General features: G+C 35.7%; 1 protein-coding gene across 4 annotated transcripts in view; it reads right to left on the bottom strand.

Moving 5' to 3' along the window:
• RAB28 (RAB28, member RAS oncogene family) overlaps positions 1-19,417 on the bottom strand; it is a 66,807-nt gene that overhangs the window by 10,639 nt on the left and 36,751 nt on the right. For all 4 annotated transcript variants that reach the window (XM_068943358.1, XM_068943359.1, XM_068943360.1 and 1 more), the window contains one exon: positions 469-572. In XM_068943358.1, coding sequence (XP_068799459.1) covers positions 469-572 — 104 coding nt within the window. The remainder of the gene's footprint in view (positions 1-468; positions 573-19,417) is intronic.

Below are 19,417 nucleotides of genomic sequence, written 5' to 3'. Positions count from 1 at the left end.
TCAATAAACATGCAGAGGGAGTGTCTTTCTTGGCTCAGGACCCATATTACAATTTTTGATTGCAACAGGGTCTCATCATTTTTTCTACTGTTGAAAGTCTATATATTGATAGCCTATAGATGGACCTCACCTGGAACAGAGGAATACATTTAACTACAGTTTGACAGCAAACAGACATGCAGCTGGCCTCATTTCTCAAGTTGATATGTAAGCCAGGTCATTTTCATATTAAAATGTATACCTCAAACTTCAAATCTGATGAGAAGCTACTGTCATTAATAAAGAACATATATAACATACATACATGCCAAGAGCCACTTATCTTGCAAGCAGGCAAGCAAAAAGTACCTTTAGAAGCCAAAGTTCTCAATGGTTTGATATGTGGAGTACAATAAAACCGCTACATCATATTTCAGAATAATAGGTTTCTAAAAAGAGAAATCTACAAGGACTCCTTTTCTTACTTACAGAATCGCCTGTCTTGGCTGACACAAAATGGCTACTGAAATTGTTTTCTTGACAAAATCGTTGGTGTTTGTCAGCCTTCACTGTGCGCATATGCTCCAAATCAACTAAAAAATAAGTACAAACAAAGGGAAGATTACTACAATGGAGTCTATTCATTTATATCTATCTTAGGAATTATTCGCTGGAAACACAATAGATATAACCTTTTTCTTTATACACATATACAAATACAAATATTTTTTTTTTTATCATCATTTGCCAAAAGAAAAATAACCCATTACATCAGCTTTTATTTGCAAAACTAAAATGAAATCACAATTTAAATTGTATGCTCAAATGCAATAAATTCATATCCTAAGTAAAAGATAAATGCCTTTTTGGATACACACAAGCAGTTTGCAATGACTTTACTACTAACTACACACAAAATCTGAGACAGAACTAAATTCCAAGCGTTCTTTTGCAAGCATGATATATATTGAATATTCGAGTGTAATCTAAACTCTTACAAAATAAAAGTAGAGTTTGCCAAGCACGTCTGGATCTACATATTTTTCTCTAAGTAAAAAATGCAAATGAGTTATAAAGAATTTTATTGCAGAATATGGTAGAGCAAAAATATTCATTAAATTAAAAAAAAAAAAAAGAACTCAGTAAAAACATTGACACGTAGTTATTTGTACATGGAGTTTTCAATTCCACAAAGAGATGGTTCAGAAAAATCACAAAAAACAGTAAAATGCTCTCTTTCAAGAGTCACATGCATTGTTTTCATTTTTACCATTACACACCTATTGGAAGTAGAGCAAAACTTTCAAACAATATTTTACATTGAAAAGCACTGGTTGCTTACAACCTAACTTGGAACTGAAGTCTTGCACAGGTTTTATTGTGTACATTCCAATTTCTCCAAATCTGATCCTAAGGTAACTGGAAACTATATTGAACAGTTTCTTTTTATTGCATTACAGTTCCTATAAGGGTGTTGACTCAATGCCGTCAAATTATAAGGCAAATATATTCAGAAGGATTTAAGGACAACTAGGCTCTTTGAGTCAATACAGGAAAAAAAAACTTAAACTGATTTCCTGAGGAAGGGACCCAACTGACTTGTAAAAACTTGTAAATTTGCAAATCTAGTAAGCCTGCATAATAGTGTCATTTGATTATCAGCTGAAAAAATGCTCTCATACTACATAAAAGGCTTTATTTTAAAATGATATTGGAGGTCTTTAATTTGTAGGCTCTAGAGATTTTCTCTTGGAGATTTTTAGTCTAACAGGGGATTCCTACACCCCATTTATACTGCTTACCTTGGTTAACGTGAAGTTTTTGCCACATATTACTGTTCCTTGCACATCAGTAAGGCCTTGTTTATAAGAACAGGCCTAAAATCATCCAGTTACCACAGGCATTAATTTGTGAAGGACTAAAATACTAAGCTATTAACACTAATGTTTATAGTACGGTTTTTCCATAATATTGAAAGGAGAATATATCTTATTTCACACAAAATAGGAAGAACAAAGACATTTATTAAGATAAATCCCAAAGTCGATAACCATTAAAAAAAACCTCATGCAGTTAATATAGCAGCTACTTAACTTTTTTCTCTTAAAACTAACTATCAGAAGAGAGAGCCTCTGTCAAAACGCTTTTAAGAAGAAAATGCAGTACACTGTCTAAGCCATATAATTTTTAACTATTGTTTTTATTCTTCATGTACTAGCTTTACATGAAGCCTGGAAAATATGATAGTGAGATTACTATTTAGGGAAAAATAAAACATTTTCTCTATTTTTATTTGACAAGCTTTTAAAGGAACCTTAACCCCACCTCCAAATTCCACATCACTGTATTTCTTCAGCTCTATCCTAACTTTATATATCTACACAAAGTCATAATTTAACAAAAAAAAAAAGGTGATGCCATTTATATTGTATCCCTGTTAACACCATGAAATGCTTACGTAAGTCCATAAACACAAGCTCACAAGTGAAACCTCTTTCAGTCTCTCTTCCCCAAGAAAAATACAATAGAGACCAGCAGAACACTAGAGCATGTTCAAAGGCTGATGAGTTTTCAGGAAGAAAATGCCTCTGCCACATTGGGAATCACATTCCTAAAGGCCTCCTATTTTCAATTTGTGGAAATATCAAGAATAATACATTGTCAATGGAGTATATATTTACTACAGTAGAGAAATTAAAAGCACATAAGAACCTAAAACCTAACACAGTGGCAGTGAAAAATCAAGACAAAGTTGTGTTTCTGAATTTTGTCTCGTTCTTAGTCCTCCCCCCTCTTACGGGTCTATTTCACCTTGTGCCTTCTGAATTATGGGCAGTCGGCTGTGAACTGTACAGTTACTGTTATGCCAGATAACTGCCAGGTAACTGTCCATGTGCACACTCTCAGTCCACGGTAAATGCAAGGCAATTCATGTTACATTAGCCCTCAATGAAAGAGGGCACAGTTTCAGTACAAGAAAGGGGTTTCAAGCGTTAATAAATATTTAACTATAAAAAGTTGCAGTTTGCACTCAATGAAAGACGACTATGCTAACTCAAATTACCTTGCATTTGCCACAGGCTAAGAGCACAATCATAGGCAGTTACTGAAGATCAGCTGAAACAATTACCCTCCAGTACCTCTTTTCTTTCTTTTTTTTTTTTTTTGGGGGGGGGGAGGGGGCATCTGATGTTGGTCAGCTGGATAGACAAAATTCTTAGCACACGAAAAGATTAACTCTTGTCCAACTTGTACGTAGATATCATAGCAAAAGACTAAGGGATTTAGAGGAGAAAAACGCTTCTCTAAACAGATATTTATAAGGAGTGTTGGTACTTCATAGAAAAAACCCTTTTAATAGCTGCCCAGTGTGGGCCCGTATGATGAGCCAACTGACAGCAAGAATAGGTATTTTGAGACAAAGGATGAGACTAGGGTGCGCATGAGCCACGAAAAGTTTAAAGGCAAAGACAAGCAAGTTTCCTAGGGAAAAAAAAAAAAGAGAGAGAATGATATATACAATTTGATTTTACAAACCAGGAAAATGATCTTGCAGAATATTTTAAATGACTAGATAAGATCACTTTTACCAAGAAAAGGGAATTTCAGTAATTACGATGCAAAACCTTAATTTTGCAAAGTTTTCACTGTGGTAATGGGCAAGATAAGCCATATCTAACAGAAGTCACAAAGAAAGAATCTGCAAGACTTGGACACAGATTAAACATGAAAATTTAGAGAAAGGCTCAGACTGAAGCTGACATATCAGATGGTACAACCACTCTACTCATTTGAAGTGAATGCAAAAGAAAACAATGGCAGAAGAAAATTCAGAGGTCCACTTTATCAAGTAGAATTTAAACTGATGGCTAGATAGCCACAAGAAAATGTCAAAAGGAGGCACAAAGATTTCAGTTTGAAAAAAGAAAGATAACCACTGAAAAACAACAGAACCCTGAAACAGACACATGTTACAAAGAGGTACTTTGAATAAAGTGCTTAGGTGCAAACTCTGCCACCTATGCTAATAAATCATGTACTGCATTCATGAAAAGCTAAAGCAACCACAAAATGGGTGAATTTTACAGAATATAAGGAGAATATTTCTTTGATCCATGATTTCTAAAATTCTGAAAGTCTGAAAAATGGGAGCAACAGGAAGACCAGTATTCCTTCTACTTCAGTAGAAGGAATACAACAGTTAAAATGTAATAGGAATACAACACCACTCCTAATTCCTAGATTATACAGGCACCACTTGCCATATTTGCATTAAATGGATTACTTAAACGAACCACGTTAAAATTGAAATCAGGAGAAGCAGAAGGCCATTATGAAGAAAATGAAAGAAAAATACGTCATAGGATTGTTTCTAAGATCAGCTGGATGAAGACAGAAAGAGATAGCTCACCCATCCCCAGAGCCATTTTGAAGTCCCTTTCTAATAAGAGGCATCTGCAACACGTGCTGTTGCCATTTTTTCCATTTTTTTGGATGAAATATGCACTAAAAAACTTGTGAGACAATACAAAAAAAAACAGGGTTGTCAGATAGTCTTTCAAACTAGCATATATTGTCTTATTTTTCCTCTTCTACAGCTTTGTTTCTAACTCAATAATCAAGAACCTAACTTTTCCTTTCTCTGGAATCAAACTAAACATTCACCTTTCAGGTTGTCTGGTGTGAAGAGTGGTTTCAGTTAAAGCTAGCAAGATAAATTGCTTCTCCATAAGCAACAGATCTGTATGTGTATATGTACAGGTATCCCATAGAGAGACTAGCAAAACAAGAATAGTTTAGGAACTTCTGGAATTCAGACATGACTTCTACCAAGCCAGACACAGGTCTCAGTGCAAATCTCTCCTGCTAGATGAAACTAGCACAGACCAGTGTCCCCTGTGGCAAAAGAAGTAGGAAAGGCTTTCAAAAAGACAGGCTTCTCATGTCTCTGGAAACCCCTACCTACAGAGTTCAACATTGATTTGTAGATGAGATTAAACAGAGATTGAGTGAGGAAAAAAATTCAAAGAGAGAACCTGTGGCACTCCCAAGAAATCCCACAGATACTCTTTCTAGTAGTAGACTAGCTCCTGAAGACGTGAGAAGAAAAATAGGTAAGAACAATCCTATAGAATCCATGGAAGGAAAAACATTTAAATATCATTACAGTAAGCTCTGCAGAGAAAAAGTGCAACTTCAAGAAATACAAGGTCAAAATAATGGTTTTAAGATAGGCCTAGAGAGATTTGATTAGATCACATCTTCAGTTAATTTATATAAACGATATTTCCATCATCTTTTGAAATGCAGCTATAAGTCACTCTTATTTGCAGTGAAAAGCCCTTAGGCAGTGCTATGTTAAAATGGAAAAGACAGCATTGTGTGCTAGACTATACATACCACAAATGACAGTGAGAAAAATTCTGAGCAAACACTTACAACTCAGCATAAGCAGTCTATTCTAAGTCAAATCCCTATATAACTTAACAAGAGAAATTAAGAGCAAGTAATTGAAATTGTATGTTATTGAGCAATAGTCAAGCAGTTTAAATACTAGTCTAGCTCACCTACTTCAATGAAATGAGCTAGCACAAATATTACTGGATCACTGGAGCTTGCTTCAAGGAATAGTGTGGTATCAAATTCCACAGCTGTATCATCTTAAAATAAAGGCAATAATTAAACATGTATAACAACTTACCAGAGTAATACGACTAGTACAAACCACAAGCCAGTAAGCATTTTTAAATATGTATCACCAGTCAGTCAAATGATGAATGCTGTAACCATTCAAAATGACCAAAAATGTGGTAACAGTTTATTTTAATTCAAATATATATACATATATATATATATATTGTTACCAAAGCAATAACTGCACATATGTTAAAAAACCAACAGAACAAGCACATCATTTATGCAGAACGTAAAGGCTGTTACTCGTGCAATTTATCAACTCTTGCCACAGGACTGCCAGTCTCTTCTTTCATAATAACACTGGAGGAGAACTCCATGTAAAAATATAGTTTTCAAAAGTAGGAAAACATCCTTTTTTGCATGAATCTTTCTTTGAAGTAATTCTGGGAGAAACATGAATATATAGCTTGTACAGGTACTTCCAGGCAGCTGAAAAAATAGCGACAGTACTTGTTCTAAGTGGCATAAACAGCGGAGTGGCATGCATAACGTATGTTAAGCGAGTGTGAATGTTTAATAGTTTGCCGGCATTTCTCCTGGATCACTGAGATTGTTCTTGTAAACTATAAGGCACTATACACTCATTTGAGTTGATTACACCAGTGATAACTAACTTTTCTAAACCACATGCATGAAAAGAAACACTAAAGATAAAGTCTACAGAGTTTTATTAAAGGGACTCTTCTCCACCCAAATCTGACAGCCTTTCACTTTCAAAGTTTGCTATCATAACAACTGGGAGGGAATCTGTCATGAATGGCCAGTCTCCTGTTTATGCTAAACTTCTCCTTCTATTGATAACTGCAGCATTTGCCACTAAAATTGGTATGAATACATAAATGAATTTACAACAATCTAGTTTTGCAGTTATCATGGATATTATAACAATTTCATATTTTAATATAATTAAGGCTAGTTTTAAACTTACGAGTAAATATCTATATTAATCTATAGAGGTGCACAAAAATATATTCTTTTATAGTATGCTGTGAAAAACGAAATATAAATCTTTCTGCAAAGTATTTGCAGCTGTTCACACAAGGTATACAATTACATAATGTTTAAATAATGAGCTATCACGATTAGCCCACACAGACATGACAAGTAAAATGCTTTAATAATTTATTAATTCGATTTACATGTGCTTAAAATTATGCACATATTTTCTCTTCTGAAAATACTCCAGGGTCATAAAAAAGGGGGCTGTACATGATAATTTCTTTTTCATCCTATTTTTCACTATAATTTCAGAGAGAGTTCTTGAGAATGGATCTAGCTCTAGCACCTGAATACCTAGTAGAGTGCTGAAGCCAATATTGTTACCCAGTATTATCTTCAGATGCTAAACAGTGTTCAACATGCAGTTTAACTTCAGCGTGTGAAGGTTCTGTTTCTCCCATGCATAAGCAAAAGTGCATGAAGGAGGGAATAAAAAAGGGATTTTTCCTAAGATGTGTCCAAATATCCACTCTTCCTTAGAGTAAAATAGTAATCACGATGCAGACTGGGGCAGCATACTGGGCAGCAGGATTTCCTGTCCAGTTTACCAGGCCTACTCTGTTAAAAGAGCTCTGCCTCATAACACCTCAACAGAGCACAGTTTGGCAGGTCCCACAGCTCTGGCCAAAAGGAACCCCTCTCAGGCCTCTAGTGCCATAAGCAAGACTACCCAGTTTTTCTTCTACTTCTACCATCACTCCAAAGAAAATAGGAAAAAAAGCAACAAAAACTCTAGTTTTTTTATTGCCCAGCTTACCAGTAACCTACTGTTTTCCCACTAAACTATGGAGTTATTCAATTATGCCTTAATTTTTAAAGAATATTTGAAATGGGTTAGAATTTCAAGCAAGCGCAGTCACTTTTTCTAATTGGACGCAACGGTCCTTTTTGTGTAATCATTTAAAGAGTAACTAGAAATATGCAGAATTAATGATCAATAATTTAACAACAAAATTGCACCAGGTGTTCATTAAATTACTTCTCAGTAGTACTATCAGACTTTGTGTTTTACCTAGCTTTTTAAATATGAGTTGATTTGGTACTTCTAAATTAACATAGCACACACTTCTTTTGAAGGGGAATACTCAAACCTAAATGTCAGAGCGCAAACTGCGATTTTTATAGTTAATGTTTTATTAATACTTTCAATCTTTTTCTCACACTGAAACTGTGTAAATGCCAAGGAAAGAACACTCTTTCATGGGAAGCCCTGAAAACTATGCCACTACTCTGATTTAAGGAAGCTCAAAACGAAATATAAATATAGTTCCAGTACAGATTTTCTCAGTAATTTTTTTAGGTTATCAAGAAAACATCTAGAGTGTTGATCTGGTTATACTCATGTCAGACAAACTACATGTCACATTAACTACCTCCAGGAAGTTATTCCAAACACAAAATAAACTGTTTATGCCCCTTCTCAGATAGATAGCATGACAGATTGTTATTAGTTGAAGACAGATGAAATACATTAATTTGATTGCAAGCATGTGTTTACTTTCTCACTGTCATGTACACTCTACTGCTGATGCTTCCCTACGAGGACACACTAACAAATCAAATGCTGTATTAGAAGACTTGCTAAGAAAGAGTAATAATAGCTGGTGCTGCGCTTTAAAAAACCATATTTAACACTTCCAGCTACAACAGGAAATTATTGATTTCAGAAAGCAAAAAAAAAAAAAAAAAGAGATAGCTTGAAAATACCTGTAATTTATACACAGCATTGTAACACTTCCTCCTCTTTAAGAAATTAGACGTATCAAAAATGTCAATGATTAAAGGAAAATAAAACTTTCTGAACACCAAATTTATTTCCTGAGCTCTTTCAAAAGCAAAAAGACAAATTCTTCCAAGGTAACAGAAAAAGACAAGAAAATCTATGCCTAACATAGGAAATGCAAGGTGAGCAATTTCAAAGTCTGTTCAGTTAAAAACAGACTTGACTGTGAAGTGAGGCTTGCCTGTTTGCACGCATACCACTCTTAAGAGCCTCAATTTATTTGTACGAAGCCTATGTGGAATTCTCTTTCGTCTAAAAAAGTAATATACAAAGAGACAAAAACTATGACGAGTTTCTTGAATAAGTCACACAACAAAATCAGGTTAATGATTTTAGGCTAATAGTTTCTTCTAACACAAGAAATAGTAAGCAAGTATATATAGCGTGACAACTTCTCTTTCATCTGATTTGTATTTATGGAAGTAGCTGTAGTCTTTAGATTATATTGTCTACATTCCATATTAAATGAGACTTTCAAATGCTGTTAAATAGATTATAAAAGATAATAGCATGTTTTCCTAAAGTTAGAAAAAACAGTGGCTCTTGTGCATCTTTAGAAGGCGTGCGGTTAGGCATTTTGCAGATTAAAATAGGTTTCAATTACAAAAAAATAGCAGACAGTGAGAAACAAATGCCCTGATCTCAGCACACCAGCTGCAGCTAACTACGGCGGACAGAGTGTGGCAGGGTTCTTGCCTGATAGCAAGCATGCAGAGTGTCTGGTAGATGACAGCTATTTTCAAGAAGATATGTTAACCTTCACAAATGCAAGCAGCATGCATCTTTACATATCTAAGTACATTTCTTTTGTAGAAAAAACAAAATATATCCAAGTTTCTTTTAAAAATTAGGATGACACAGATGACTGATTTACACAGCTCAAAGAGATAGTTAAAGAGAATATTTTTTCTCAGCTACACATTTCCCATTTTCATTTTTCAATAAATTCATGGCAGAAATTCTTGCAATCATTTATCATTTGACTAAACAGATTAAGATTATACACTGACAGTTAGAATGTGATCCCTTCTCTTAAACATCTATACTTCTTATCCCTATCCCTAATTCAGATATTTTGTGGAAACAAAGAGAATGTTCAGAAAAGATGGTATTAGGAAAATAAATATACTAACTGAGGTACCTTGCAATATTGAGTTTAAAACTTAACTGGAACAACTCTCTCTCTTTTTGCTATTTAAAAGGACATCATCAGGACACAGAAAGCAAGAGAGGAGGACAAAAGCCATGGGTCAACCCTGTCTTTTTCTCCCCACCTTCAACTCAGGTGACTAAGCACATTAAAGATACATCTATACTGCAGACAGCAGCGTAGCAAAGAGATGACTAAACTAACTTTAAATGCACTAATCGAGGTACCAGCAATTTAGATGCAGCAGCACAGACCTCCGTGCAGATAAATTTACCATGTATCTCGGTTTACTGTCTGCAGTGTACATACGTGAATAAACATTCCCTTATGGTAGACTTAACCAGCCAAGTGAAAGTGTGAATGAAAGAGTATGCAATGCTTTTGTGCATACTGGTATGGAGAATAAACAGTCTAGCTTAAGCTGAAGCAAATTAATGCTACTTTATCTCTTAAAAGCATCATCTACAAATGGTTTTAATGTACTTCAATTTCACACCTTTGGTTAATTAGTTTTTACTTTCCGTATAGCAATCTGTCCTAAGATTATAAGCTACGCCTAGGAAGAAGACAGTTTGTTCACTGTTGCTGATCATTCAGACAGGCAGATTCTTACACGGCCCTTATCATCACAGTCTATAAGCACTTTGCAGTTATTAACAGATCATTTTCTGACTGATTCTTTTCCCAGTAGATTACGCAAATACTGTTCTTATTTTTACAGATGGAAAAATGAATTATGTATGAAAAGATAAATTAAAAGCCTTGCCTAAGATCACATGACGTTCCACTGAACCATGAATTTATTGCTTTATGCACCAAATCATCTTTCTTCTTCTTTAACACTCGTGTTCAGGCTTCCTAATCTTGGTGCCTATGAGAATTTTAACGGCAAATAGTTTCACTTCCTTATTAAGTTAAAGCTATTAATTTGGACTCAAATATCTTTTTAAATAGCTGTTTCCTAGTGACAGCAGAAACAAGAAAATGGTCAAGACTGAAGAAAATCCCCAGTTGGATTTTTCTTGCTATATTAGTTCGGTTATAAAGATCACTGAGCAGACACAGGGACCAGCATAGCACAAGAGCAGTTAGGAAAGACTTATTTCCTAGAACCACACTGAAAAAGCAAAACAAATCAGCTTTTGCTCAACACAAACCATCATCCAGGATGCCGAGCAATAATATATCCTATAGAGATTGCAATTGCAGTCCACTCAGGCACAGTCTAACACACCGGCATTTGAAAATGAAATGTCTAATCAAATTAGGAGTGCTACAGTAGTAGCATTAGGATGACTGTATCAGAGAAATGGCAATCCCACTGATCGAATAACATGACTCAAATACAATACAGCACAAAAATGCGTAATAATTATTTTGTACCTCTGAAACTCTAGTTGCAGCATTTCTTCTCACATTCTTAAAAGTTTCTATGAATAATGAATACAATATTTCACTTTTTGGAACCAGCATTTTTCTCAGGAATAGTAAACACACACACATACACAGAACAAAAAAGTCTAAAAAGATATTTCATTTTCAAATTACCAATCTTTCAACAACACTTTCAATAAAAAAGCTACACTATTTAGAATCTGCATTTTCTCTCATAAACATAACACTACTCTTCACAGAGCAGCACCTGAAAAGTATAAACTACTAATCTTGTGAGAATGTTTTTAATGCTATGATGACTGCAATATATATTTTCAAATGTTTGTATGAACTCATCTGAATGAATGAATTTCTATTAGCCTAACTTCAAAAAATGTATTTCTCTTTAGAATTACAAATTAACACTTTTGGTAGTAGTTTCTAAACTTTACTGCAACAAACTAATGACTGATCAAACACTCTGAAATAAAGCTTGTTGTCAGAAAAATTGTAAGAGACCCTCTTTAATTCACCACGAAATTATATTATCAGAATTATAGAAATCACATAAAAAATATCTTAAATACTACAGTTAAAACTAGCAGCAAGTTTCTGTATTTCATAAAATAACTTTTTTCACATAATAATTTGCCTCCTTATGATATTAGATCTACGTTATAGGACATAGGTTTAAAAAGTGGAACAAAAATACCTTAATTTCTTATTAATGCAACTATAAGTATTCTTTGTTTTGGTTTGATTTAACTATTTTATAAACTCAGCACAGTGTAAACAAATTTAATATGGCACTACGATTACTGACATTCAAAACTGATTTTTTTAATATCCTTTAATGCCTAAGTGATGACACAAAGCTGTAATGTACTAAACATTCAGAAGATGGTGCTAGTCCAATATATCTACAAGCCAATGATGGATCAGCCTCTCTTCATCTCCCTCTCCCTCTCCTTCTCTCCCTCTCCCTCCCCCTCCTCCTCCCCCTTCTTCTCTCATATTTTCTCCAATTTTGATGCATCTACTACATCATCACTGAATTTATCCATTCCAGGAAAAGGTATAGTTAGCTAGAGTTAAACACTAAACAGGAAGCACACTACTAAAGTACGTTATCATTCTAAAGTTCAAAGATCTAGTGAATGGACAGCCATATAATTTCATAATCTTAGGGTCTTGGAATCCTACTGTAAACTCACACAGCATCTCTTAGATCCTAGATTCAGTCATACAAATCTGTCTTCTTCTGCAGTCAATAGTAAGAGTTTCAGGCCATGGTTTTCAGAAATACTGATTCCAGTACCAAAGCTCAAAAAAATCTCACCTCCCTGTCCTACTCCTGGTTGTTCAGTACCATCCTCATGCCACAGTGCACTATTCTCCTCTTAACTGCTTATGAAGCCAATGCAGCTTGATATGAGCTTAGGGAGCCCAATGAGCCAGTTCGTGTTAAAAACAACCCTTTCTGTTTGCAATGGTCTTTCTAACCCAGATCATCTCACCAACCCAATTTCCCGTGTGGCAGCAGTGCCAACTTCAAGCTGTAAACCAGCTTCACCACAAAACCAACCTATCATGAAACTGCAGACTCAATGTGCTCAGAAAAGGCTGAATTCTTTGTCAGCATTCCAAAGGGACTAACAAAGTCAGTCTCGCTATTAAATTAACACAAAAAACTAAATATTTCATGTTATTAAAGGTAGATATTTCCTTATTAAGAGATTGGATACACTCTGTAATTATAGATGTAGCACAAAACCAAAAATTCCTGCCCACCCTCTCCCGCCAAAAACATTTGACACATTTGCAATTGTGCCTACATCATAACTAAGACATTCTATGATGTCTTGTAAGCAAGACACAGTTGCACAAGACATTTCTTCCAAAAAATAATAAATCCAGATATATTATAATATCAAACAGAAAGCTTTATCTTTACATAGCAGTTCCTAAAACACTTTTCTCAAAATAACGCATAGGAAAATATTTCAGAGTAATATATTTCATGAAGGCATGGAAATGAATTATTAATACGAACTTCTTCCTATAAAGAGCATGTATAAATCACAGGACCTGCTCCAGTATTCTTAAAGGCTGCTGTTGCATCCATCTAAACAGACTGCTTCCACAGGTATACTTCTGTTGACGTTATGCCAAACCATCACGTTAAAAATCTGGCTATCCTCTCAAGTGCGATGCTTTTATCCAATACTCCGAATCACTTTCTCCTAGCAGAGCCAACCCAGGTCAGCTCCAGGGCCCTTCTATGCCTCATTCCATTGTTGCTTCCAGTAGATGTAATAAAGAGTTGGAGACACTTAGTGCTTCTCCTATACACCCCTCTGGGAGCTCTCCCACAACAAAAATTACAAATGAACATGAAATCATTCACTGGGATATAAAAACAAGCCATAAATGTTCAAAGATCAGGCCAAGTCAGTATTATTGTTATTATAATAAACCTCCAGCATTAAGCAATTTCAAACACCACTTCAGTTCTTCTTCCAAACTTTTTCAATGTAGAGGCAAGATTGGCACATAGCTGAGTGAAATTACTCAGTTACTAGGCAATTTATTACTGCTTAACTGTTCCATGTGTATCAAATCCTGTTTGACAACAGCCCAGTTTTTCTTCCATTTGGAAGCTTTTTATAACTAATTATTACCAAGTCAAACTGTTTTCAACTGGCAGTTAAAAAAATTAATAGTACAACTCAACTTTTTATTACATTAAATTAGACTTTATAAGGAAAAAAAAAAGATAGCTCAGTAAAGAAATGCAACAGATTTTGATTAACTATAAAAGGGGAAAATGAAAATCAAGCATACTGAGATCTCTGATAGTAAATGCATGAGGTATTTCTTAAATCGATCCATGGTGAAGATACAACATTACAATGACTACAAAGAACTGAATTCAGACTTTTTATAATTGAACAGTATGATATTTTCGATCAGGACAATAGAAGTGGGCCTGTACAAATTTCTTTCAGGGTTGCTGACTCACATATTTCATTAATGCTAACTAGTCACCCCGAAAAAAAATTTCAATACATCAATAAGAGATTCAACATCATATGTGAAGAACTGCTCTAGTCTCCAAGTAGAATGAGCATGTAGCTCGCTTCTTCTTGGCATAAATTACTATCATTATGTGAACACTTTGGTCCAAAACATCATTAACTTAGAAGACTATAATTGGTTGACATTCTTAGGAAAAACTATGCAAAAGCTCTTCTACAATATTTATATTTACAATTTTCCAAATAAATTGAAAATACTGAATAGTGGATAAACTAGGACAGAATATACTAATGTTGCAATTTTACAGTATTAACCAGTCTCAGATGAGCAAGAGGGACCCAACTCATCAGGCTAGTTACAAGGGACTGAACAAAAATTATATATGTCCGAGACATGAAAGATATGTGATATGTAAAGGATCCAATCATGTAAGAAAAACCACTTTGTGCAAATTTTGATTGCTACAGCTCTAATATAGCAGTGTCCATTCTCAGAGCTACCTTGGCTACCCGGCTGCGCAGAGCAATCCAATTCCCTCTTCCAATCTCCCTCAAAAAACTTTCATCTGAAGAGTAGATGGTTCAGTGGAAGTGGCTGGTCTGAGATCAGAGTTAGAAAAGAGTTAGCTTCTGTAGTAGTTCATGCAAATATAACTGCAAGTGGCTACTCAAATGCATGGTCCTGGCTTTTCCTCTGCTGCTGGCCAAGCCTTTCCAAACCTTCTCATGTGATAGTACCATCACAATATTAGAAAAATCCATACATTCATTCAAATGAAAACTTAATCTCTTTGCTTTACTGCATTCAGTTTAGGCTGGATCCGTAAATTGAACTGACTCTTTCCAATGCTACCATGATTACAGCTGACAAAAAGGAAATTGGATTAATTTAACTGTGAAACCACATCCTCAGATTTTCAGTGTTGTGGGGAACGTGGCACAGGCCAGCTGAAACTGGGCATATGCATGCACTCTTAACAATTTTTTGACAAGATTCCCTTTATTTGAAAACATTAAGCAAGCTGGTTAAGGTTCGGTTGGGATTTTTATTTGAAAACTTTTTCCCAACACTTTCCAAAATCAAAGAGGATTTTAAGGGTTTCTGCTTCATTCATTTTAAGTTAGAGAAAAGAAATCAGCTATGTCTTACTTATAGGGGAATTCCAGTGATGAAGGTATATTTCCCAGACCATTTGGTCAGTCATTACCTCAAATAGTTAAACAAATCTACTCTATTTTTTATAGTTAGGAGTCCTCAAGGATAAGCAGCACTTCCTTTGCTAGGTTTGAAAAGGAAAGGGAGAATATGAGTCAAGAAGTTAACAAGTCCCTTGTAAATATCCCCAGGATATTATCTATTAAAATTTTAGCACAGGCCTGATGATATCCTGGTTGCTTTGTGACTTAATACACTCCCTCTCTTCTAATATACCTTAAGAGGGCATGGAGTTTCCACAGGCATAATTTCCATGGCTTAAATTTTCAGAATGAGGATAGTAAAGAACACTCCAGTTCCCACTTTAGTTAATAATTAGGCAACCATTTAGGCCATCACTGAGCACTCTTGAAAAAATCGTGTAACCTATCATACATCTGTTTAAAATGCACGCATAAAAGTGTATTAAAAAATAGGCTGGATTTCTAGAACATTTCAGCAAACAAACATCTTTAACCCAACCTAGGCAAGTCGGGTTTTCACAAGAGTCTGAGTGACTAACACATCTGAATTTAAGTGCAGATATGGTAAAGGTTTTAAGGGCCTAAAATTAATCACTAGTAGAGCACTCAGATACATAGTTCCTGTATCCCACACATTTCTTAATTATTTTATCCAAAGATTGTTTTACTGAAGGGGGGGGGGGAAAAAAAAAAAAAAGACTGTGGAGCAAAAACCAGATTCCAGGACTCACTGTCTTATTTGCACTGTTCTAACTAACCAGTTACAAAGTAATACTCATAATATAGCCAGGCAGTGTGAGGCACTGAAAGGCAAGGGGTTTTGTTTTATTGGGTGTTTTTCCCTTTCTTTTTTCTTTAGGAGCAGGGGAAAGCAGGGCGAGTTTAGGCGGCCAGTTTTTAAAAATCTAGTATTTGAAGGTCTGGTTTGAGCCATATTACTGGCGTGCCGCAAGCAGCTGTCAACAGCAGATATTTAGGGAGGAATATAAGAAACGGCTCAAATACAACTCTACCGTTCCTCAATATAAACCTCACTTGCGGGCAGTCTGCCTTCCCCCGCCCAACACTATATCTCCTCAGAATTCAGCTGAAATGTTTAATAGCCAATGGTGGACTTGCCCATGAATCTGTGCAACTCCTTTCTGAACCCATGTACACTTTTGGTCTTTACAACAATCAATGACTGTGACTGCCACAAAGGTAAAAGTAATTCCAGCTGCTTATTTTCAACTTTCTGCTTAATAAAATGTCATGAGACTTCCTCAGTTACGCATTGAAAAAATGCTACAGAACTGTTCTCTATTCATTTCTACACAGCATCCATGTTTTTTATATACCTGTTCGTCTTTCTTTTAAAGCTAAAGAAAACGATCTATTTTATCTCTCCTCATATAAAAGCTGTTCTATTCCTCTGGTCATTACTGGACTCCTATACATACTGCGTACACTTGGACCTTCTCGATTTTTCCCAAATTTTGAGGCAACTGTGATTTATTCCCAAAATTCCAATCTCATTATAGACAGAGTCCTAAGAGAGATTTACTAGAGGGCACCAGGGATACTCACTGTGACAGAAAGAAATGACTGACTTGTCATTCTGTTTGTTGCACTTGTCTCTTCTTCTCCTTTCAGAAAAGACGTGGGGAATTTTTAGCGAAACCTGACTAAAAAGTGCAAAAGTAAAACCTCCAAGATGCTGGAAGTGGTTAACAAGCTTTCTGGTTCCTGTTTGCTAACAATGAGAAGTCTTAACATACTTACGCATTTAAGAAGAAGAGAAAGCAATGACAAAATAAACTTAAAAACAATTTTACATTGCTACCCAGTTCAACTTCACTAGCTGGCCATGATATGGCAAAGACAGCCATGTCAAATGAAGACCACCATACTGAAACTTCAAACACAAAATATTAGGCTGCACGCTGCAGGCTACACTTGTGGGGACAAAGAAGATACTGATGTCACAGCAGAAGTTGTAGAAACCTCAACAGAGCAGTTAACAATGTAACAAAGCAACAAATACCAAGCCAAACTATTTTAGTGAAAATAATCTGCCAGTAATCTGAAAAGATTAAAAGAAGAGATTCCTCAATAACCTGCAAGGGAGGGGGGAAAAAAAAGGTGCGGCTTTGCAGAAATTTCAAGAGCATTTACTGTTATCATCATTCTGCTGCACCAGGAATAACTTAAGAGACCTACTTATAAAGTATGCCTCAATAGACCTCTCACCTCAGTAGATTAGCACAAGTTACGCTACAAAGTTTGTTCTGTCCCACTCGCACATTACAGGGTTGTGTATATACTCTACACGTGGCCCACTCCTGTGCTACAGCCAAAAATCTGTCAGGCTTCCGAGCTGTAAGAAGGCAATCCCACATCCAGATAGAAGCTCTGAATGACTGCTAGTGCATATCAACAGAAGGAGCTTGAGCTAGGCAGACTTACTGCCCTCCTACCACAGTGCAATCTGGTGGGACTGGGCACATGTGTTCATACAGATTACCATCACATGTCTCAGGCTTTGCTGTGATGACACCCAGCTTATGGAATTGACTACCTAGGACAGGCCCAAAGAAAATTGCCCACACTAATTCCAGAGATACATACATATGGTTATTAGGTCACAGCACTTTATGCTGAAGCCCCTCAGCAGAGAAAAGATAAAATGTTATTGAAGGAACTGTGCTTTCCCCCCTTGCCCCCCACTGAAAGCTACTTACAGTACAGAATCTGGATGGAAAAGGAACATTAAATCTTCCATCTTTCTTTTAAATTTTCAATAACTGATAAATTCCCTTCATTCTTCTGTCCAACAGATTAGCCAAATTTCATAACTCAGATTCAAAAAAGGTATTCTATAATTATTTCAAAATGCTTAAGTGATGGACAAGACAATAATACCTGCAAAAATGGTGCAAATGAAGTATTACGCTTTCAAGTTTAGCCTTACGGTTCTGGAATTTCAATGAACAAGACCACTCATCAGAATCAGATGGTGACAGATGTACCTGCACGGTGGGTGGGCACTGGTGGACATCAATCCCCTCCAACCTCTTGTACCTCTCTAATGAGCAATTTCCCCAGATTCAAAGACAAATTTCATAAAAAGTTAAAGAGAAATGGCAAGTTGCCTCCTATTACTGCTGGCCTAACTACTTGCACTGCTGCTTCTATAAAACATAGGGTTTTTTTCAAAGAAAATTATTGTTAAAACCATTTGGCTGAAAGTGAAGAGCTATTGAAAGGTACAGTCAAACTGGCAGCTTGCTCTTAAAATTCCCCCCAGCACTTTTATAAGTATCGTTTTGCTTGTGGCTTTTAACAGCTGTTCACACACGCCTGGGCTAGATGTGAACTTTTATTTTCCCAAAACTAAACTGGAAGCTTTAAACAGCATCTGATTTAATTTTTTTTTAATTAAAAGTGGAGGTTAAAAGGACCATGGAAACGGATGATGCAGCTGTGCTCATGCTAGGGAAAAGAATTTCAGAACAAGAAGTGAGGTAGAGTAAACACACAAAATAAGTTTCACAAAACTGAGCACCACACTGATGTTATTTTATTAGCTAATGCAAAGTTAACCCTCTGTTTCTTCAGAAATGTTTTCAAAAATGAAACTGAATTGCATTCTGAAAGTATGTTAGAATTTGTCTATCTGCTGTGCTCTTCCCTCAGAACAATCCTAAAATTAATCCCAGAATACAGTGGCTTCACAGGTTCCAGTATTATTCCTGAATATATCTTAGTATAGAATATGCACATAACTCAGAACTAGCTCACCAATACTGCCATATTTTCACTTATTATTTTGCTTCTTAAAGGAACTTACTTTCCCTGCATTTAGTTCTATTCTTGGAGTAATTAAGCATTTAGAATCAGACTTGTAGAGATACTGGGGCACAGACAAGCAGTCACCCCTAGGGGGATTTTTAAAAGCACCAAAGCAACTACTTGGCAACTCAAATGTGGCTAAACAAGTGCTGAAAATCCCACCTGACAGCAACCTACGTTTTTAAGCCCTGGCACACTCATGGAAATTCTGCCCTTGTGGCCTAATTACTTAAGGCATAGCACTAATTACTAAAATTAAAAAAAAAAAAAAAAAAAGGAAAGAGAACAAAAATGTCCAGTTTCATCTCCATAGAGACAAATTAAGTAGAAAAACTTACAGCGACAGTAAGATAATTCCATGTACCGTCACGGTATTTAAAGGGTCTT

The sequence above is a fragment of the Struthio camelus genome, chromosome 4 (assembly GCF_040807025.1).
Source record: "Struthio camelus isolate bStrCam1 chromosome 4, bStrCam1.hap1, whole genome shotgun sequence".
NCBI lineage: Eukaryota > Metazoa > Chordata > Aves > Struthioniformes > Struthionidae > Struthio > Struthio camelus.
The sequence above is the reverse complement of the archived record's forward strand: the minus strand, read 5'-3'. Positions and strand labels throughout refer to the sequence as shown.